This window comes from Oncorhynchus mykiss, chromosome 5 (genome assembly GCF_057628025.1).
Source record: "Oncorhynchus mykiss isolate SJ-2025 chromosome 5, ASM5762802v1, whole genome shotgun sequence".
Classification (NCBI taxonomy): domain Eukaryota; kingdom Metazoa; phylum Chordata; class Actinopteri; order Salmoniformes; family Salmonidae; genus Oncorhynchus; species Oncorhynchus mykiss.
Genome location: NC_143026.1, coordinates 27415001 through 27438298, shown reverse-complemented (window position 1 = coordinate 27438298; position 23298 = coordinate 27415001). Strand labels below are relative to the sequence as shown.

Here is a 23298-nt window from a genome sequence, read left to right as displayed (position 1 = left end):
CGTTCTCAGGGGGATACAAAGAAAGAAAACAGAATAGATATGGCTTAGCATTATCTGTATGTGCCTCTTAACATTGCCAGATGGCCTTCTTATTTTCTCACAGATAGGTCTGGGGTCTTGGTCAAATCTGTTTATGAATAACATTATAGCCTTCTGCAAAAGAGAAGACAACACAGGAATCAGATGTGATGTGAATATTCCTCATTAACAGTGAAAGCTTTACTTGTTGTGTGTGAATAGATCTATTTTTCATGTTCTACAGTACGCTATTGTCCTTGAGCTCTTTTGGTTACACTTCAGTACCTACACACACAAGAGTCCAGAGAGTACAAAAGCAAAGAGATTAATTAATGCCCAGTTGACATTTCTGTCTGTTTGTTTGTGAGTGTTTAAAGACTGTAGTCTTAACCTGTCCAATGGGAATGCCCATTAGGCAGTGCTGGCAGTGGAGATGCAGAATGCACCAGGTTGAGATACACAGTGTGATAAACACAATTACAGGCAGACAGAAACCGTTTCAATGCTGGCTCTCAAATAAACAACCCCCCCCCCACCCGTACCAAACCCTGCTCCAAAAAGCCTTCAGATTGTTATCAATAGACTGATATAACATCTCTGAAACATTCAATACCTAAGACATTACATTGCTTTTGGTCATGTTTTAGGTCATGTGAATGTTATGATGAGTGACAGAGGTGTTATGCCCATAGGGGGCACAGGGGCACATGCCCCCTCAGATTTGTCATGTTTTAAAAAACATGTTTTATATATATTTTGTAAATCTGTAATACTACTAGCCACTTTTATGATGTTGGTTTTAGCTAGCCCAGATTCCCAATCTCCCAAGCTTAGAAATAGCTACCAAGAAGCCATTTCAGGCTATCAGTCAAATTAGAGTAGCTAGCTTGTCTAACGATCTTAGCTGGCATGCTGCTGGCAAGGTTGGTAGGCTTTAGAAAACCAAGCAATAACTAAATGTATTGACTCACATTCCTTTCAATCTTTTGCCCAGATTTTAGCAGAGATGCAGAGATGCAGAGAAGCATGTTTAGTTTCTTGAAAAAAAGAACCACCAGTCAGGAGGATACAGACAGCTCAAGAGTTAGGCTTAGATGTACAGAAAAATATACATATTTTTTTACATAGAATTAAGCATAGTGATTATGGCTTTAGATTGCAGCAAAAAGCTTTTTCAAGTGTTTGAAAAATGCAACATTTTCCAACCTATGGACGGGGGGGGGCCTAGCCCCCTTCTGGACCACCCCTATAGCAGTCCTCACTAACTTTGTGCCCCCTCAGATTTTGGGGGTGCATGACGCCCTGAGTGACATCATATGACATGGAAGCCAGTGTCAAGTCGTTGGTTGTAATTGTCATTCATTATTTTTGATTGTTTATATAAACTGTCACAGGGGCTTTAACTTAATATTCTAGCTTTACTACTGTAATATCTAAACTAAACTAAATATCCAATTAGAAAGAACATTTAAAAAACATTAACATAATGTTACTACTAGGTCTGCGACTTGAGATTGTAATGCAGGGATATTACCCCTTGGCTCTGATAACTTAATACTGCTTTTGTCGGGAACAAAGAAAACATAACTTATTTTTTGATAACTGTCTTGGTCCCCAAGGCATTAGATGAATGACAGTCAGAGACTGTTGTACCTAATGTGAATAGACGATGGGAGAGGGGAAGGTGTTTGTGTGTGTTGGCTATGCATCTCTGGATAGCTTTAGGCCTCTTTTCGCTTTTATGAACATTCCATGAAATTGTGTTGATAATGAAGTCAAGGTTCAAACAGTCTGGTAGGAATTTTAACAACATCATACAGACTGCTTAACCTCTCATGTTTTCTGTTTTTCATTGAAAGGCTGTATTTGTGCATATGTTTCTGAAACATTTCTGAAAAGTTTCAACAGACTATAGTTTAAGCACACATAAAATCGAATCAAATGTTATTTGGCGCAAGTTTCGTAAACAACAGGTGTAGACTAACAGTGACATGCTTATTTACGGGCCCTTCCTAAACATGGAGAGAGAAAATAGAGAAAGAGTTATGACAGGAGGAGTAAATACACAATGAGTAACGATAACTTGGCTATACAGTGCATTTGGAAAGTATTCAGACCCCGTGTCTAACGATCGTCTGAATGAATGGACCAAGGCGCAGCGTACTTAGAGTTCCACATGTTTAATAAATATGAAACTCACCAAAAACAATACAGAAGAAAACGAAACGTGACGTACTGGACTGCTCACAGGCAGCTACACAAAAACAAGATCCCACAAACAACAGGTGGGAAAAGGCTGCCTAAATATGATCCCCAATCAGAGACAATGATCGACAGCTGCCACTGATTGGGAACCATACCAGGCCAACAAAGAAATAGAAAACATAGATTGCCCACCTTAGTCACACCCTGACCTAACCGAATAGAGAAATAAAAGGATCTCTAAGGTCAGGGCGTGACACCGTGACCTTTTCCACATTTTGTTACAGCCATATTCTAAAATTAATCAAATGTGGAAAACGTCAAGGGGTCTGAATGAACACTTTCCGAATGTGCTGTATAGCCAAGTTATTGTTACTCATTGTGTATACACAGGGTACCAGTACTGAGTCGATGTTCAGGGATACAAGATAATTGAGGTAGATATGTACATATAGGTAGGGGTAAAGTGACTAGGCAACAGGATCGATAATAAACAGTAGCAGCAGTGTATGTGATGACTCAAAAGAGAGAACAGTCTGTGGCTGGAGTCTTCGATAATCTTTAGGGCCTTCCTGTGACACCGCCTGGTATAGAGGTCCTGGGTGGCAGGAAGCTCGGCCCCAGTGATATACTGGGCTGTACACATTACTCTCTGTAGTGCCTTGCGGTTGGATGCCAAGCAGTTGCCATACCAAGTGGTGATGCAGCCAGTCAAGATGCTGTCAATAGCGCAGCTGTATAACTTTTTGAGGATACAGACACCCATTTACATACAAAGCCTTGTATCATAGGGCTATCACTGGATATTAATTCAACTTGTTACAGTCTCTCTCCTTACTTGTGACTTTGAACGCCACAACACAAAGATGAAATAATGTATATCCACAACAACAAAGTGTAACTCATCTGCTAAAGAAGAATATGGATCATGTGATTGTCTGTTTTCCATTGTGAACCCCTCTGTTTTTGTGTAATTGTGATGATCTCTACTTTTTTCCAAATTGGTTTGTGGTTTTCTATGATGTCTTTTGAAATGCCAGAGTAATGAGGGGGAGAAAATATAACCGCTTCTGTATTTCAGAGGCATACGCATTATTTTCAGTCCAAGGAGTTTGCTGCTGGCGATATATGTATATTTAATTGGGTGTCAGTTGGCTCCCTGAACACTCACTTGTACATTCTGGGGGCTCCTGGTCTCTAACAACTACAGAAAGCCGTAACATGTATCCCTGGTTTGCTAAACACTCCAACTAGTTAACAAATTATGATATATATATTTATGGTTTTATACAGGAACCGTGTTTGAAATGCAGATCCATAGGTTCAGGAGGAATGGATACTTAACTATTCTTTAAACTTCATCATAGATTCAGCCTATGGATTCCTATAGGCTACAGTCAGGTCAGGTGGGGCAGAGAATGATGGATAAATGGGGATCATTAGTGAGGCAGAAATCTGCTTTAGAGGAAGGTATATGTAGTATTCAAATAGATGGAAAACTTCTGGTGTGTGTGTGTGTGTGTGTGCGTGCGTGCGTGCGTGCGCGTGCGTCTGCGTGCGTGCGTGCGTCTGCGTGCGTGCGTCTGCGTGCGTGCTTGCCAGACAAAAATAGTAAATTACATCAGTTATTTGGCTCTAGAAATAATTGCAGGCGGTGGGCCCTTATTGCGTATCATAATTGTCTAGATACTGCAAGGCCCCATTTGTCAATCATTTCACCCTGAAAACAAATGTCTGGAGAACATCTTACAAACGTCCTAACATGGTCCTCAATTATGTCCTTTTAACTTGCAGGGAACTAGACAAAGTTCCAACAGAGAATGTTCCCTTGGGACCATCACGTGATGTCCTGAAGACTAGTAAAATGAAAGTCCTGAGAACATGTAAAGATTTTCAAAAAAGCTATTGACATGGTCCTCAGTGATATCCTGGTAACTTACAGGGAACTAGGCAAAGGTCCCCCAAAGAACATTTCCCAAGGACCATCAAACCACGTCCTGAAGAGTAGTAAAATGAAAGTCCTGAGAACGTCCTAAAAAGGTCCTAACATGGTGCTCAGTGACTGACATCCTGGTAACTTACAGGAAACTAGACAACAGTCCCCCAGAGAACGTTCTCCCCATACACTTAACCTAGCACCTCGCCCATGCTAAGCTTAAAGCCTACCTAACCCTCTACACATCGTTGTTTCCACATAAGCTACTGTAGGCTTGCTTCATGTAGTCTACGCATAAGCCTAGGTAACTTTGCAACATCACCAGGTACTATAGCCTATGAGTATGCCTTTATAAAATCTCAGTGTTAGGCATGGCCATTTAACTATGGGTTTCACCTCTATAATTTTATTTTGGCTAATGATATAGGCCTACATTTTAACCTGTGGACTAACATTGTTTTCATTCGAAGAAATCTATTCAGAGATGCCAGACATCTCCAAACTGTGCATGTCTGTCTGATGCACACTGGTGCACCTGTAACTCTGAAACCGAGGCCACAAAATTAAAAGGGCGACATAGACTCAATACTATGCCCATTCTATGTGGACTGAATTAGGCGCCTTTATTCTCTCCTCCCATCCCTGGCTAAATTCCTCTCCACTCTCTCACCGTGCGTCAGTCTCAGTTTCCAATGCTCCGCGCAGGGAGCGCAAGCCTACCTCCGTTTGCCGGTATTGCAGTGTTGCAGCGGGGATATTAATTGAACGGATTCATTTTCTTTGCCCCGTGGGTATCTTGCACATTCTGAGATAAATAGCCTACATACTCCTATGCCTGGAAATATAAGTTATATGTCTTTGTAAATAATTGTCGGCGTAATGTGGTCCACTGAGGAACAGCAATAGCCTATGACTGAAATGTTTTTTCAGGACGCGGATCTTGGTGGAAACTAACTGCAAAATTCCTCAATGTTTTTATTGGCATCTTCGGCTCTGTGTGATATGTGTTTCATGTGTTTACGCGCAACAGTGAGGTAGACTTCTCTTCCATTCCGTTTTGGAAACGGATGCGAGGGATCCGGACCTGGGTGATTTATTTGGTGGTGCGGGGGCAGGGACCCGTGTCTGAGCGCTGCATGAGCAGCGAGTGGCAGGGCATGATGTGTCAATTTTTTCGTAAATGGAAGTCCGTGCGGCGCGTTTGGATTATTTCCCCAGAGATGCTCCTGCTGCCTATGTTTTGGTTTTTATCTCAGGCTCGAGCGGCACCCTCTCTGACGGCTGAGCAGATGGACATGGGGGTGGTAAGAGCCTATAGTCTTTCGACACTTTTACAATGAATCTTTGAACCTAGGCAACTGCAGTGGACACACATTTTTATGGGTTAAATACGTAGCCTACGCAGTTTCTGGAATAATATAGCTGAACTTTTATCCACATAGGCCTACATGTAGGGCTGTTGAAATAAACTACCTCATAGTTCATCATCAGCATATCAACATGATGCCATCTTTGGTGTGTAATTGTAAACTAACTCCTGCGCATTCAGTGAACATTGAGAAATCAAATAGGTTGCTTTATAGTCCATGGCATGGCAGTGATGGGGAAACGTCGCATTTAGTTGTAACCTAGTTATTGGCTTCAATCATTTAGAAACAGAAGTAGGGAAGATAATGCATAATTGGGAGTGAGTAGACTATCGTGTGTCCTGTAGTTTCTCCGGTGCGTTTGCCTAATATATACTAAATAAATGTTCTGTGAAACCAGTCTCACTTTGGGTACATATTTTAATGGTAGGCTTATGATAATTATTTGGGCATACTTCATGGGCTATTCTATGTGAGCGATTGCTCCCTTAATGTCTGTCAGTGGTCAATGTATAGGCTGGATGCCAAACTCGTTTGAGAGAAAATAGCTCTGCATGGTTCTCTATAGCACTGTACAGTTTGTAATAAATCTTAAAGTAAGGATAAATACAGGAATTACGTATAAATCCATCCCTGTATTTATCCGTGTCCACTTGCACAATGTGATGTATCCTACAATTCCTGTGTCATAATTATATGTAACCTGGTCTCAGAGCATTTTGTTTCATTCTGTATGTCATTTCGAGTATGATATGTACCTTTGTATGGGGTTTATTCCTTTGTGTATGTCCATCATCCATTCCGTATCATATGTGAAGAATAACAATTCATATGATATGGTACGAATTTGCAAAACATACAATATGTTCCTATTTGCAAAACATATGATATGTTACGAATTCCCATTTGTTGTGGCTAACGTTAGCTAGGTGGCTAAAGCTAAAGTTTGCTAGCTGGCTAAAGTTAGCTAGGTTAGGGGTTAGGGTTAAGGTTAGGCATCAGGATAAAGGGAAAGGGTTAGCTAAAAGGGTTAAGCTTTTCCCAAACTCGTTCCTTGGGACCCCAAGGGGTGCATGTTTTGGTTTTTGCCCTAACGCTACACAGCTGATTCAAATTATCAAAGCTTGATGATTAGTTGATTATTTTAATCAGCTGTATAGTGCTAGGGCAAAAACCAAATCGTGCACCGAGTTTGGGAAACCCTGGGTTAGGGGAAGGGTTAGCTAAAATGCTAAGTAGTTGCAAAGTCGCTAATAAGTAGTAAGTTGTTGAAAAGTTGCTAAAATGCTAAAGGTGTCCTTGATGATATTCAAACATGCAACCTTTGGGTTGCTAGACGTTCGCATTATACGCCCACACATCTGTCTTATGTAACTATACCAAGCGTAGCATATCATACTAATTTGAGTGTCCCGGATGTAGTTTTATATGTTACGTCTAGTCTATGAGACCCTGCTGTGTGGACACATTTATGCACATGCCACATAACCTTGTATGAATGCTTTGAAGATTTAAAGACACAAATCAGAATCATGACTGTCACATCGCCTTAGGGTGGAGAGGTGAGAGAAGAATTTGCTACCAAAATGTTAGCAGATTTCAAACACAATATCGCCCAAGTGTGTAATCATGGAACCATAGGCTTTTGGGGCTCATGGAGAAGTGACCCCTGAAGACATGTCTTACTGTGTGAAATTGCATTTTAGTGAGTGGTTCAATATTTCTGCTCGCCAGAGGAGCCACGGGTGATGGTGAAACGATGGCGAGGATGCTCATGCCTCTCAGGTAGTTGACAAAAAATCACCACTAAAATAATCCGTTTATAGGTCATTTACACTAATAATCAAAGCATTGAATTAGTTGAGAGTTGAGAAATTCTCTAAATGGCCCTCATTCACCCATTAAAGAAGTTGCCCAAAGCTATTTGATTTAGACTGTATTATCAGAGTAAAATCTATATTTTATCATTCAGGCTTGTATTCAATAATCACTATCCAAGCTTTATAATGATTGCCCATTCTATGAGAGGATTAATATCATCCCCAAAATACTTTTGTACAGAATTACAGTAATTTGTCCTGCTTCTACCCTACCCTACCCTACCCTACCCCAAACACCTCTCTCTCTCTCTCAATTCAATTCAAGGGCTTTATTGGCATGGGAAATGTGTTAACATTGCCAAAGCAAGTGAAATAGATAATAGACAAAAGTGAAATAAACAATAAAAACGAACAGTAATCTCTTTCTCTCTCTCTCTCTGTCTCTGTCACTCTCTCTACCTCATGTAAACTCACAACACACAATATGTAGCTGTTCCTCCCTAGTTTTCAAAGTTAATTCTCTAACATGGAGACTGTAGGGGCAGAATATGATATTTTCTCAGGGATAGCCCATAAACAAGGGTCACACAAAGGTTTTTTCTTGTGCTGACCTCCACATGACCCTCTTGGAGCCCAGTGAGTGGTGTAGGTGCTGTAAGATCGCACATTTAGCAAAGCTGCTCCATGTCTCTGTGTAGCTGACACATTAAACACAGTGGAAACTCTAATTGCTCAGGTGTTACTGTGTGGACCAGGGCCTGCTGGCACCATTGCTGGGATGTGTCAGTACAGAAGTTGACCAGCTCAGCGGGTAATAGGTTGGCAAATGACTGAACCTTATCAGCGTGGCACAGCAAGGAAGCAGAGGGTTTAGAGAGGGGATCAATCTGCACAACCAGTCCATCCACAACACATGCTTTACAGCAGAGATGTGATCAGGTGATTACGCAGACGATTTACCGTACAATACGTAGACGTTCCCACTACAGGAGGATGTTGGTCAATACCCTGACAGACAGTTTGAAAGACTTCTGACCCCTGGAATGCCACCCCATCTCGCCTCCTTCTGCGGCCGGCTGGGTTTAAAGTAAGGTTTGCATGGGGCAGGTGGGTGTGTTGCTCACTGAGAGGCCATTTCCCCTGCTCAGCAGAACCATGTCTGAGACTACAATGCACCAGGGGCTTGGGGTGAGCCCCCCTTCAGACAGCCCCCCTTCAGACAGCTCACCAGAGACACACTGTCTCGATGTCGGGATTATTGTAATTGTACATCACATGCACAGTCCAATATGCAATTTCACAACATACTTCAAATGGACACATAAAAGGTCTAATCAGCACTATATACTTTCTGCCCATCATATAATTTTTCCAATATGGTTTTCAGTCTGCTGGTACTGAGAGCCCTAGCTCCCCAGGGGACAACTCTCACAGCTCTCAGACTTCTCTTTAGATGTCATATAGTCCAGTTGAGGAAGCACTGCATTTCTAATCAGCCAGCAAATCACTATTGTATAGGACATGTATTCACAATGAATTGCAGTAGAGAGAAAACAACCTCTTTTGCAAAACTGGAGTTGTTATCACACCCTAAATTTAGTCGCAGCTCTTATGCGAAACAGTGTGAAATGGTTCTGGCTGAAATGAGTGAAATGTGTGAAGATATGAAGTGATACTGTTTGACTCTTTCATCCTGTTTGGAGATAGGCAGGATGGTAATGACCATACCTCACCAGCTTGTCTCTGTCCTAAAGTGGAGAATCTCATTTTGCTGAAATTTCTTTAATATGACAGCACCATCTGGTCCCATCTTCAATGGAGTGGAGAGGATAGGAGGATACCACTCCCAGAAATATCTCACACAGCCCCGCCAGGCACACCATCACAGCCACCCTCATTAGGACACTCCCCCCTTGAGCACCACACAGTCCAGCCGTGTCACTTTCTCTCAGCTCACTCTGTCCCACCTATAGTGCTTCTCCTCTGGAACTCTATAGATAGGATGCATTCCTTCACCAACACCTGGCTGTTCCAATTAACCAGAGATGCGTCGTCAAGAGAGGGATGGAAAATAGGGATTGATTGACGGGTTAAGGAATATGGGTAGGAGTTAGTGTGGCTCTGAAAGGAGCAATCAAACAGAGGCACAACAAAGTGCACACCAAACAAAAAAAGCTGTCTCACCACTTAGACAAGGGGCCCACATGAAATCAAAATTGTCTCTGCATCTGGGAAGGAACCGTCTCTCTGGACTAATGCTTTGGGGAGAGATTTGCACCTGTGGAGAGGAGAGAGAAGTTTTTATTTAATTGTCCTCGTCAGCTGTAGTCGTGACCAACATCAAATCAAATCAAACTTTATTTGCCACAAGCGCCGAATACAACAAGTGTAGACTTTACCGTGAAATGCTTACTTACAAGCCCTTAACCAACAGTGCAGTTCAAGGAGAAGAAAGTATTTACCAAGTAGACTAAAATAAAAAAGTAATAATAAAAAGAAACAAAATAACAATAACGAGGCTATATACAGGGCCTACCGGTACCAAGTCAGTGTGCAGGGGTACAGGCTAGTTGATGTAATCTGTACATGTAGGTGAGGGTGAAGTGACTATGCATAGGTAACAAACAAACAGCGAGGAGCAGCAGTGTACAACTTTTGATGTAAATTGTCCAGAGGCGATTTTTATCAATTGTTCAGCTGTCTAATGGCTTGGGGGTAGAAGCTGTTGAGGAGCCTTTTGGTCTTAGACTTGGTTCTCCGGTACCGCTTGCCGTGCTGTATCAGAGAAAACAGTCATTAACTTGGGTGACTGGAGTCTCTGACAATTTTATGGGCTTTCCTCTGACACCGCCTATTATATAGGTCCTGGATGGCAGGAAGCTTGGCCCCAGTGATGTACTGGGCCGTTTGCACTACCCTCTGTAGCGCTTAGCGCAACTGCCAAGCAGTTGTCATACCAGGTGGTGATGCAACCGGTCAGGATGCTCTCGATGGTGCAGCTGTAGAACCTTTTGAGGATCTGGGTGCCCATGCCAAATCTTTTCAGGCTCCTGAGGGGGAAACATTTTTGTCGTGCCCTCTTGGTATGTTTGGACCATGATAGTTCGTTGGTGATGTGGACACCAAGGAACTTGAAACTCTCAACCCACTCTGCTACAGCCCCATTGATGTTAATGGGGGCATGTTTGGGCCAACTTTTCCTGTAGTCCACGTACAGCACCTTTGTCTTGCTCCAATTGAGGGATAGGTTGTTGTCCTGGCACTACACTGCCAGTTCTCTGACTGTATACACAACATGTAATTGATGGGATTGGAACCAAGTGTGATGGAAGACAAGACAAAACCAATGGAAAATGAAAAATGGATCAGCGATGGCTAGAAGGTCTGTGACATCGAACACCGCCCGAACAAGGAGAGGGAACTACTTCGGCGGATGTCGTGACATTAACACTATTAACGTTTCCCTTTACTGTGGGAATTGTGATCGAATCAACGCAAAATTAGCCACTTTTAATGCAACATACCGAAACAAAACAAACAATGCAAGAGATTTTGTTGTAGGCAGAACGCATCAGAGTAGGATTCTGTTGCATTGACACACAGTTGTCCGTGTCAATGCAATAGAATACTACTCCGATGCGTTCAGCCCATACTCTACAGACCGGTGCAGCATAACCAATCAGAGCTGCAGTAGGCCTACAGTATTTGGAAATAGACCATTGCCCAGTGGTGGAAATAGAACCCAATTGTCAAACTTGAGTAAAAGTAAAGATACCTTAATAGAAAATGACTCAAGCAAAATTGAAAAGTAAGTAATTGGTTTTAAATATACCTAAGTATCAAAAGTAAAAGTTTGAATAATAAAAAATTCCTTATATTAAGAAGACCAGATGGCACAATTTTCTTGTTTTTTAAATTACGGATAGCCAGGGGCACACTCCAACAATCAGACATAATTTACAAACAAAGCATTTGTGTTTAGTGAGTCTGCCAGATCAGGGGCAGTGGGGATGACACCCTGGTCAGGGAAAATGTATGGAGTAAACATTATTTTCTTTAGGAATGTAGTGAAGTAAAAGTACAAGTTTATAAATAGTAAAGTAAAGTACAGACACCCCCAAAAAATACTTAAGTAGTACTTTAAAGTATTTTTACTTAAGTACTTTACACTACTGCCATTGTCACATATACATCTGTGCCATTCACAGTGCCATCTGGGCAAGAGAGGTCGTGAGTAGATGCACTTGTTTTGAGATAAAAGCGAGAGCTGCATGTAGCCATGTGTGCACATTTTATTCATATCCTTTACTAGTTAGTGAGTTATTAGCCCAGTTATAAATAATTTGTAGTCAGCAATGGTGGAGTGATTGCTTCCTACAAGAGCACAAACATGTACGTTTGTAGACATCTTTGAAAAGTGAGTCGGGTAAAGAGCTTTTTTTCATCTTAAAGGGGCAGTGTTGTATTTTGAATCAGGCTTGAATAAGCTAAGTAGCAATAGGCAGAGGGTTGCATAATTTGTCTGATTCTCTGTAATAATGGTATGGGAATAATAATGCATTTTATTTTGTAAAGTGGTTTCTTGCATCAAACAACACAACATTTTCAGTCACCTTCTTGTCTGAATGACAAGTGGATAAACAGGTTAATGTTAAGCCCTGCGTGTTTTTTCTCATGGAATGTAGGCCTACATTGAACACCACACATTGGATGCTACTGTAGGCTGAATGATAGAACAGCTATTTCCATGTTGAAATGTTATGGGATGCATTTTCTCCATCGTTTTTTGATGGTAGGCCCCTCTGGTAGGCCTACATTATGATCAAATAGCCACAGTAGCCTACTTGGCCACTGTTAAAACTGTAACTTAAGCCCGTACAGCCTCCGTGTTCACAGTAAACTCATGCCGGAAGTTGCAAAGGAATTTTCACAAGTTTGCGCTCAGCAAACCTGAAATTTGCTGTGTCGATCAGAATTTGAGGGAACATTGGTCTTGACTAAAGTGTGTTGAGTTATGTGACTAGGTCAAACTTGTGTGGCATTCTAATAATAATAGTCTGGTCTGCCTTTTCTTTCTCACAATCCTCTGGTTCCAATGCAGTCCACTTTTAGCACCTCTGTCCTACTTTCAGGAGGCACTGTGGATGCCTGTGACCTCACATCCATTGCACGGTAACGTGGGGGCTCAGATTTGGGGCATGGAGATCATTTCAGGAACAATGTCTAGGGGGAGGAGGCCACAGTGCAAGAGAGAATATTACGGTACGGAGAAAGAGGGAGAGAAAGAGAGAGAGGCACTCAGATGTGTGATATAGTACAGCCATACCCACTCAGAAAGAAAGTGAGATCTAAGACAGCCCTCCAATCCCTCCATATCCAACCTGTCATCCCTTCCTTGTTCAAGTGTATTACGGTGCCGACTGTAGGTTCTTGAGGATATTGTCAGATTTGCTGAAGGGTTTAGGACAGCATCAAAGGTCCTATCCGTGAGGTTTTACAGATCCTGACACCTCATTGGCAGGAATCCCAGCTCTGCCTTCTGGGATTCCTGCTTGGCGGCTGTGCTGACCTCATCCTGACCCTGTCAATCAACATGAAGACAGACATATCCAGACCCTTGGTAGATCAAACACTCATACTTTGCAGTATAAGATAACAAAATCAAGAAGTTTGTTCTTGTGAAGCGAACACACGCCGAACAGCCACATAAGCAAACATACATTTACACCCACCAAATTGGATTACCTCATAATATTCCGAGCAACATTGACTATGATCAGAGAAACAATACTTCACTGGCCAGAAAGCTGTCCTTTCAATCTCTAGATTTATTGCAAGCCATTGTAATCTTGAATGCATCAAAAAAAAAGATGTTCAAGGAAATTCCAAATTCCAGAAAGGATGGCAGACAGTAGTAATGGATCACATTGTGTGGGTGATGGAACGGGATTTACTTTTCTCTGCAACAGAGCTGCAATCAATCTCTGTTTTCTCCATTCGCTCACAAGGATTTTTAAAACTGAGGTTTACGAACAAAGCTGCTCCACTCCAAGGCAACCATATTGAAAACCCAAAATCACCTCCATATGCTCCCCTGTCTTATGTTATCCAAAGGGGTCCCCCCTCTCCCTGTCCCATCTCAGATCAAAGGAATAGTCACCATCACCATCCAAAGGACCACGGAACTCTTGTAATTACTGTGGTTTCTGGTGTTGCGCTGGCTTGCCTGTCGCAGCTCAAAATAACCCAGAGGCCAGCCAGCCATTCTGGCAATGCACAACCTTAAAGCACTATCAAGGAAATGCCAAAGCAACAACAGAGGTCCTCTTAGATTGCTTGCAGAAATGAGCAGAATAAAGAAACTGTGTGTATTTGGAGTATATGCACATGTCCGGGTGTGTATATGTGTGGTATGCATGCATAATACGTTCATGTGAAGTCAAAACAGTCAGTAAAGCAGTCACTTCCCACTCTGAGGAAGCAGGCCAAATGAATGTAAAAGCCAACCAGTTGTGGATGTGGTTGACAGCCCCCGTTGGCTTTTAATACGTTTGTTCATTTTCCATGTTGTTCTGAGCCACGCAGCAGGTTATCCTGCCGTTTGGCTCTCATTAGCATTTGTCAGTTATTAACAAGATGAAGGAGAGGAGATAAAAAATGGAAGGGAAAAAGCTTCTTCAGATGCAAGGAACGTCAGAGAAATCATTTTGGTGAGTTTGATGTGCACGTCTGCCGTGTAATGTTCTCATGACGAGACCCCATTCCTCTGCTGGTCCTTACGGAAGAAGGAAGGAAGGACCAGGCTGGGTTAGCTAGCAGCTTGTTTTCAGAGGTCTTCTAGTGCTAATGGAATTATGTTTCATTTACAAACGCGAGAGGCTGATGGGATCAGGGAATGGAATTGTATTGAGTTATTAGGTGAGAGTAATCAGTCTGTGATGAAAATCATCTTAACCATACATACAGTATTGGAGAGTAATTGTTACATTCAAGGTTGCATCTATAGGTCCTCATTAGTGCAACAATTAGTTATTGACAGGATTTTCTCTCAGCAGAGCCCGTGGGAGACAAAGAGAGGTGAGAGTATTCTCTGTATGAATGTCTTAATGAAAATGTAATGAATTAAAGCGCTGTTTAAAAGAAGTTCAGAAGAAAATAAGTTACTCCTTGATTGACACGGCTTCTCTAGATTTCTCACAGCCCATTCAAAGTGCAAAACCACCACGTCACAAACCTGTATCAGTCTATGAGAAATGTTCTAGGTGGAGAAGGCAGGCAGGATCCCTGTGTGGACTGGGTTGGCTCAGTAGGGAGCCAACTAAAGGTAATGCCCCTCGCTGTGTCCTTGATATGGACTCCTCACCTCACTGGCTTCAGTCAAAATGGATTTTCAATAAATGGATTACTGCCTCTGAGTAAGACAACAACACTGTAAGTCACACTGGAAAATGTCATCTGCTCAGAGAATAGTGTATATCAGCAGGGATAGAAATGGGCTTATGCTTTAACCTCATCGCTGCTTGTGGCTTTTAGGTATTCCTGTACTCGCATACATTTCACTGGCTTTGTAGAAAAGTCCACAGATCTGCTAAAGAGCTCTTCCCTTCAGATGGAATGGGATGGTTAGTTCCCAAAAGCCAGAGCCGAAGCTGAAGATGAGCTTATTCACAGCGACAGAAGCGGCATGATTTTTGTTTCCTGATTGGTTCATTCCCTGATCTTTATAACAGTGTTGCAGTCGATTATAGCCCTATACAGGGGGTCGGTATAAAATGTTTGATGTAGACACTATGTTATGTTGTGATACAAGAGGTGCTCAAAATCTTACTCTCATTCTCTCTTTGCCATCTCGTTCTTCTCCCACTCTTTCTCAACTCCCTATGACTTTCATTTAAATAACCTGCACCTCCCTTTTTCTTCTTCTGTCTCTCCCATTCTCCCCACCCTCTTTCTCTCAATCCCCTCTATGGCTTTGGCACAGAAACTCATCCCTGGGAAGATGCATAGTGATGCAACTGGAAGCCGGTTGGCATTTAATAACCCAACAAGTCAATATGACCTCTATGGTTGGCCGCTCATTAAGTAATGTGCCGCGTCATCAGTTCCATCATTTTTTTTGCGCCAGTATTAATTTGATTTCAGCCTGGCGCTGATCTCAGGGGCCGTTATTGGTACATCGACCAGGAGTAATGGGCCGAGCCCAGCTAGAATGAAGCTGGTGCACTTTATCGCAGGGTCACAGTAGGGTGTCTTCTATGTTTATGTACAGCCATGTTTCCCAAACTTTGTATAGTCCCGTACCCCTTCAAGCATTCAATCTCCAGGTGCATACCCCCTCTAGCACCAGGGGCAGCGCACTCTCTAATGTTTGTTTTTTTGCCACACGCACACTATACAATACATTTATTAAACATAAGAATGAGTGTGTTTTTGTCACAACCTGGCTCGTGGGAAGTGACAAAGAGGTCTTATAGGACCAGGGCACAAATAATAATATAATAATAATCAATCATTTTGCTCTTTATTTTGCCATCTTACATATTAAACCTTATTTGTTCATAAAAAAAATTGAATAACTCACCACAGGTTAATGAGAAGGGTGTGCTTGAAAGGATGCACATAACCCATAATGGGTTGTATTGGAGAGTCTCAGTCTTAAATAATTTCCCACACACAGTCTGTGCCTGTATTTAGTTTTCATGCTAGTGAGGGACGAGAATCCACTCTCGCATTAGGTACGTGGTTGCAAAGGGCATCAGTGTCTTAACAGCGCGATTTGCCAAGGCAAGAAACTGTGAGCGCAGCCCTATCCAGAAATCTGGCAGTGGCTTCTGATTAAATTACATTTTCACAGAACCGCTTGTTGCAATTTCAATGAGGTTCTCTTGTTCAGATATCGGTAAGTGGACTGGAGGCAGGGCATGAAAGGGATAACGAATCCAGTTGTTTGTGTCGTCCATTTCGGGAAAGTACCTACGTAATTGCGCACCCAACTCACTCAGGTGCTTTGCTATATCACATTTGACATTGTCCGTAAGCTTGAGTTCATTTGCACACAAGAAATCATACAATGATGGAAATACCTGTGTGTTGTCCTTGTTAATGCAGACAGAGAAGAACTCCAACTTCTGATTCATAGCCTCAATTATGTCCCACACATTGAATATAGTTGGGAAGAGTCCCTGTAATCCTAATTTCAGATCATTCATGAAAGACAAAACATCACCCAGATAGGCCAGTCGTGTGAGAAACTCGTCATCATGCAAGCGGTCAGACAATTGAAAATGATGGTCAGTAAAGAAAACTTTAAGCTCGTCTCTCAATTCAAAAAAACGTGTCAATACTTTGTAAAAGCGTTATGGTTGCTGCCCATATTGCAGAAAATACACGAGAGTTCAGGGGCCTTGCTTTAACAAAGTTAACCATTTTCACTGTAGTGTGAATCACATTTTTATTTGGCGTACCCCAGTTTGGGGATAGCCCATGTGCAGTATAGGAACGGGAATATGAGCAGCACAATAATGCCCTTAAAGTGACCAAGAGTCCTTCCTTACACAAAAACACCTTAAGAGCATGTTTTTATTTATTTATTTTGCGAGGCAAGTCAGTTCAGAACAAATTTTTAATGATGAACTAGGAACAGTGGGTTAACTGCCTTGTCAGCTCGGAGTTTCGATCTTGCAACCTTTCGGTTACGAGTCCAGCACTCTAACCACTAGGCTACCTGCCGCCCCAAAGAGATCCTATGTAGCCCAAAGAGATCCTATTAAATGACTATTATGTAATTCCAGGATGTAACCTATGTTCAGTATTTTGTTCCTGTATTCATGCATGCACTGTTCCATTTGGTAAACAAGTAAAACCTTGCCATGTTCAGCTCTGCAATATCCAATTTTCCTATCTATTACTGAACAAAAATATAAACGCAACATGTAAAAGTTTCATGAACTGAAATAAAAGATCCCAGAATTTGTTATCCATCCAGCTGACAGGTGTGTCATATCAAGAAGCGCATTAAAGGCCACTTTAACTGGTGCAGTTTTGTCACACAACACAATGCCATAGATGTGTTACGTTTTGAGGGAGCATGCAATTGGCATGCTGACTGCAGGAATGTCCACCAGAGCTGTTGCCATATAATTGAATGTTAATTTCTCTACCATATGCCGCCTCCAACGTCATTTTATATAATTTGGTAGTACTTCCAACCGGCCTCACAACCACAGATCGATCACTTGTAACCATGCCAGCTCCGGACCTCCACATCCGGCTTCTTGACCTGTGGGATCATCTGAGACCAGCCACCCGGACAGCTGATGAAACTGAGGAGTATTTCTGTCTGTAATAAAGCCCTTTCATGGGGGAAAACTGATTCTGATTGGCTGGGCCTGGCTCCCAAGTGGATGGGGCTATGCCCTCCCAAGCCCACCCATGGCTGCGCTCCTGCTCAGTCATGTAAAATCCTTTCATTAAGTCTTAAGGAATTTACTTCAATTGACTTATTTCCTTATATGAACGGTAACTCAGTAAAATCATTGAAATTGTTACATGTTGTGTTTTTGTTCAGTATAATTACCTCTGCATCTAAAAAGAAGAGTTCGGAGAAAGAGAGAGAGGTTCTGTTCTTCCGTGTCTTTTGTGGCAAGACTGTTCCTTTTCCTTCCCCAGTCCAAGAATATGGGGACCCAGCTGAATCCTCTACTTTTGTGTGCTCTCTCTCATTGTTCAGTAGAATCTTATGATGGACTAAGTCAGGATTTTCAGCGCAAGGTGAAGATAATAGAGAACAGGCTTACTGTGCTCTGCGTTGTGTTATTCTCAATTTCTCCAGATCAATTGTCTCCTCCATCTGCCTGTGGTTTGCATCCCGCAGCCCTAACCACCTTTTCCACTTTACCAATACACTGCTTTAATGAAATGGTTCTGTTTCACCATGTGCCAATATGTCAGACTATAAATACATTTGACCGGGAGACAGTCCCACAAAAAAATCCTCCGGATTTACACGAAAATAAACACTCAAGATTTTCCCTGTTTTTGTGGAACGATCTGAAGTCGATGAATATGGTTTGCGATAACTTATGGAAGTGTGTAAACAGGCCGTGTGAAGTGTTAAATTATATATTTATAATTTAACACATAAGCAGGCATTCTATTAATTTGCTAGTCGCATTTGTCATAGAGCCCCGTAGCCCACTGCTTGCTGCTGCCAGACTGCCATTCATGAATGTTACATTCATGTTTCTGTCCTCTTAGATCTCCCTGCTCTGCCTAGGGGTAAGTGTCTGGGGCTGGGGTTTGACAGCAGGCCCTGCAATAAGGCGAGCCCCATGGTCCCAGTGTGGCGTCACAGACTCATATACATGAAGACGGGATTTAGGGAGAGAGGAGACTGAATAGCTAATTAACAGTCATTAGTCTCATTAGTGAGATGGCTACTGTGATCAGTGGGTGCTGCTGTGTGGGGTGGTATCACTACCCACCCTTCCTACCATGCCAGCTAAGCTCTATATGGGCACTCCTCCTCACCATCCAGTATGGCAAATGAGATCTAATTTAGCATGAGACAAGCAAGAGGAACTCACAGGCCACTGCATACATTGGATCACTGACACACACGCACGCACGCACACATACGCACACTTTCACACACGCACACATACCCACACTCACACATGCACACAGTGCTGTAATGCCACAGTATGTGGGTTATTTGAGTCCAGACCATTTTATTAATGGGAGTGTTGGTGAGTTTGAACTTTGGCACAATTTCTAAGAACAATCCTGTCTAGGGGTGCCAGGTAGCAGCTAGTGTCCCCTCATTCTCCAACCAAAACACAATCTCCTGCCTCACCTTATTTCTTCAGAATTGGTTGTCCATTTTCAATTTAAGAGTTTTTTGCTTCAGCAGTACTTGTTTTAACTTTGTTCATTCAAAAGTCTTTGGTGAAGTCTTTGCCTCTGAAAATAGCCTTTTCTCCATCACTGGTTGACGGTGATTCACAGTGGGACATTGTTGTGCTGTTTCATGGCCATAGGTGTTGTGTTCTCTCCATTTCTCTCCATGAACAAGACACACAATATCTAGACTATGTAGACTGTCTTCGGCCCTGCCATTCTAGTGGCCCCTGGCATTCCACCCACTCTGAAAGCTGCTGGCACAGTCCCCGTACTCAGGTAACACAGGAAAACTTTATGTCACAGTAAGTCCTCGTCACCCAACACTGTGATGCACTTTTCACCACCCGGGGCAATTCTGAAATGTTGTTTTCATTGTGTTATTGTGATGTTCCACTTCCTACCTTTTCTGGGGAAACTGCTAGTGTGTCTAATGCAGTTTGTTGCAGCTAGGGGTTGTAACATCCTTGCGTGTGAAAATGGCAGTAGAAACTTTCACACTGTCTGCCTTGCAGGATGAAAAGTTTGTTTATCCTGTGGCATGATGGGGCTTGTAATATCCATTGTCAGGATTTTTTTTGTATGTGGTTTAAGTGTGTGCGGGTTCAAGGCCAGTTGGTGGTGTTACTCAATGTGTTGTCAAGGAGGCTCACAGCTTAAACTAGGAGGGCAAATCTGTCTCTATGCCACTAGTCTTTACCTTCCTGGCCATGAATTACATACAGACACATACATAAATACTCACACACATAGTTGTACATACACATACACACCAAAATATAAGCACAACATGTAAAGTGTTGGTACCATGTCTCATGAGCTGAAATAAAAGATTACACAAATGTTCAATATGCACCATAAGCTTATTTCTCTCAAATTTTGTGCACAAATTTGATTACATCCCTGTTAGTGAGCATTTCTCCTTTACCAAGATAACCCATCCACCTGACAGGTTTGACATATCAAGAAGCTGATGAAACAGCATGATTATTACACAGGTGCACCTTGTGCTGTGGAAAATAAAAGGCCACTCTAAAATGTGCAGTTTTGTCACACAACACAATGCCATAGATGTCTCAAGTTTTGAGGGAGCGTGCAACTGGCATGCTAATTTGCCAGATAATTGAATGTTCATTTCTCTACCATAAGCCCCCTCCAACGTCATTTTAGAGAATTTGGCAGTACGTTCAACCGGCCTCACAATCGCAGACCTTGTGTATTCACGCCAGCCCAGGACCTCCACATCCGGCTTCTTCACCTGCGGGATCGTCTGAGAACCAGCCACCCGGACAGCTGATGAAACTGAGGAGTTTTTCTATCTGTAATAAACCCCTTTTGTGGGGAAAAACGAATTCTGATTGGATGTGGGTGGGCCTATGCCCTCCCAGGCCCATCCATGGCTGTGCCCCTGCTCAGTAATGTGAAATCCATACATTAGGGCTTAAGGAATGTATTTCAATTGACTAATTTCCTTATATGAAATGTAACACAGTAAAATCATTGAAATTGTTGCATGTTGCGTTTATTTTTTTGTTCAGTAAATATACACATACTGACACTCAACCTCATTCATTTAAATAGTAACAATAACACTTAGACCTACACAAATAAATGCATATGCATACAGTCACACTAACGCAACCTGGCTAGTACACACAGTAATAACTCACAGACAAACACAAACCACTCACCTATTCAACCAGCCTGAGGATTTGCATTCTCCCCGGCACGCACACACAATTTCATAGTGTCCACACACACACACACACACACACTTAGGGATTCTCCATTACACTGGATGGCGTTTAACAGTTATGCAGGTGTTCCTTGGCAGGTCTGGTGGATGGCAGTCAGTCTATGTGTGTCACTGTGCATGTCTTTCTCTTCCCTCAGTGACATATGGAATAAATATCACAGTAGGGCACCAGGCCAGCTTTATTCAATCCTTTAGTGTGTGGCGTTTGGCACGGCACCATGTCAAATTGGTACCCAAAAGAGATCCAACATCAAATGGTTCTAGAGGTTTGGACCCACTTTGGCAGTTAAATAAAACTACTGTTTTAGAGGGTCTCCAAATTGGCTCCGACATCACAGTTTGTTTATTTTCTAACTTGAGCTGACTTACTTACCGTGCGTGTTCTCCCTGGCGGGGTTTAATTCAGAAGCACACATATAAACCGCTGACTAACTGAGAGCCTCTGATGTGGGATTTGGTCTTTATTTTCAGTGTAAATACTTGCCAAGGGGTGATGGGGCCAGAAATGGGTACTTCCTCCACCACAGTGAAAAGGTGCCAATGATGGGATGGATTATATCTGTTATCAGAAGCTGTATTTAGGTGCGCCTTCGCCTCCATCACTGTCACGTTACCACTGTGAATCAGTCTACAGCTAGGCCTCCTTCGAAAAAATAGCACGCCAGAGAAACAGCTGCCCTCCGGAACAGCCCCATCGCTCCCCCTTCACACACAGACACACACTTGACCGGTCCAATGCAGATCGCTCTCATCGAGCTGACAACAGTTACCATTAACCGGTCGAGGTAAGCCCCACACAGAGGGCCAGTGTGAAGGATCTGCCATATTGATCCCCCCCTTCTCTCTCTCTATCCGTCCCGGTAGGTTTGAATGAATCACCTGTCCTGTGTCTATGAGGGGTGACTTGCCTGTTCAATAGAGTCTGATACCCATTAGCCTCGTGTCACTGATGTACCTGCTGGGACCATGCTGACTGTCTCTTGATTTCCCTCGGTCTCTCTCTCCCTCTCTGTGTCCTTGTCTCTCCATTTCTCTTTTTCTATCTCATTTTCTGTCTCTCCCCCTCTATTTCCTCCCTCTCCCTTCCACCCCCTCTCTCTTTCCACCCAAACCCTCTCGCTCTCCTTCCTCCCTCTCGCCATCTCTGTCAGCAGCCAGTCCCTCATCATCAATTCAAATTAAATCAGATTATATTTGTCACATGTTACCTTACAATGAAATGTTTACTTATTTACAACAATGCAATTTAAGAGTTAAGACAATATTTACTAAATAGACTAAAGTAAATAATCTAATAAAAAGTAACACAATAAAATGACATAACAATAACGAGGCTATACAGGGGATACCGGTACCGAGTCAAGGGGATACCGGTACCGAGTCAAAGGTTAGTCGAGGTCATTTGTAGGTAGGGGTAAAGTGACTTTGATTGGATAATAAACATTGAGTAGCAGCAGTGTAAAAACAAAGGGTGAGTGTCAATGTAAATAATCTGCTGAACAATTAATAAAATGGTCACCCAATCTTATAGCTTTCCAGCAGGTCAGTTCATCAAATTTCTGTCCTGCTTGAGCTGCCCCGGTCAACTGTAAGTGCTGTTATTGTGAAGTGGAAACGTCTATGAGCAACAATGGCTCAGCCTCGAAGTGGTAGGCCACACAAGCTCTCAGAATGGGGACCGCGGAATGCTGAAGAGCGTAGCACATCAAAATCGTCCAAACTGCGTCTGCAAGCAATGTCAGCACAATAACTTTTCGTTGGGAGCTTCATGAAATGAGTTTCCTTGTGGCTGAGTGGAAGCAAGAAGAGTGGAGGCTGTTATAGCAGCAAAGGGGGGTCCAACTCCATATTAATTCCAATGATTTTACAATCAGATGTTCGACGAGTAGGTGTCCACATACTTTTGGTAACTTAGTGTAATACTGTGCAGTACCCTGTCCTTTGTGCACTTCTACAGTAGTACTCTAATGAAGATGGCATGGATGAAGACACAAGCTACTGCAGCAGAAACATTGTATTGAAGTAGTGAGATATAGTGAAGCACTTGGGAGAAGCATTATACAGTGTTTTCTTTCCTTCTTGACTCCCTGTGTAGAGAAACCCCTAGTCATATGAAAGTAGTCATTTATCATCAGGTCTCTCTCTCTCTCATAGTGCGGTAGATGATATATAGTGAGGAAGCAGTGGGCTTTAATCCTCTCATTATCTACAAAGCCCATTGGAATGATTAAGTGTGTAAATATCCCCTGTACCTGTTTTTCCTCCATGTTAAAAGCTCATATAAAGAGGATGTCTCTGCTT

General features: G+C 42.5%; 1 protein-coding gene across 1 annotated transcript in view; it reads left to right on the top strand.

The window, feature by feature from the left end:
- Nucleotides 1–4816: 4816 nt before the first annotated feature.
- mmp17a (matrix metallopeptidase 17a) overlaps nt 4817–23298 on the top strand; it is a 99614-nt gene continuing 81132 nt past the window's right edge. Inside the window, exon 1 of the mRNA XM_021602292.3 lies at nt 4817–5460. Coding sequence (XP_021457967.2) covers nt 5224–5460 — 237 coding nt within the window. The 5' untranslated portion in view covers nt 4817–5223. The remainder of the gene's footprint in view (nt 5461–23298) is intronic.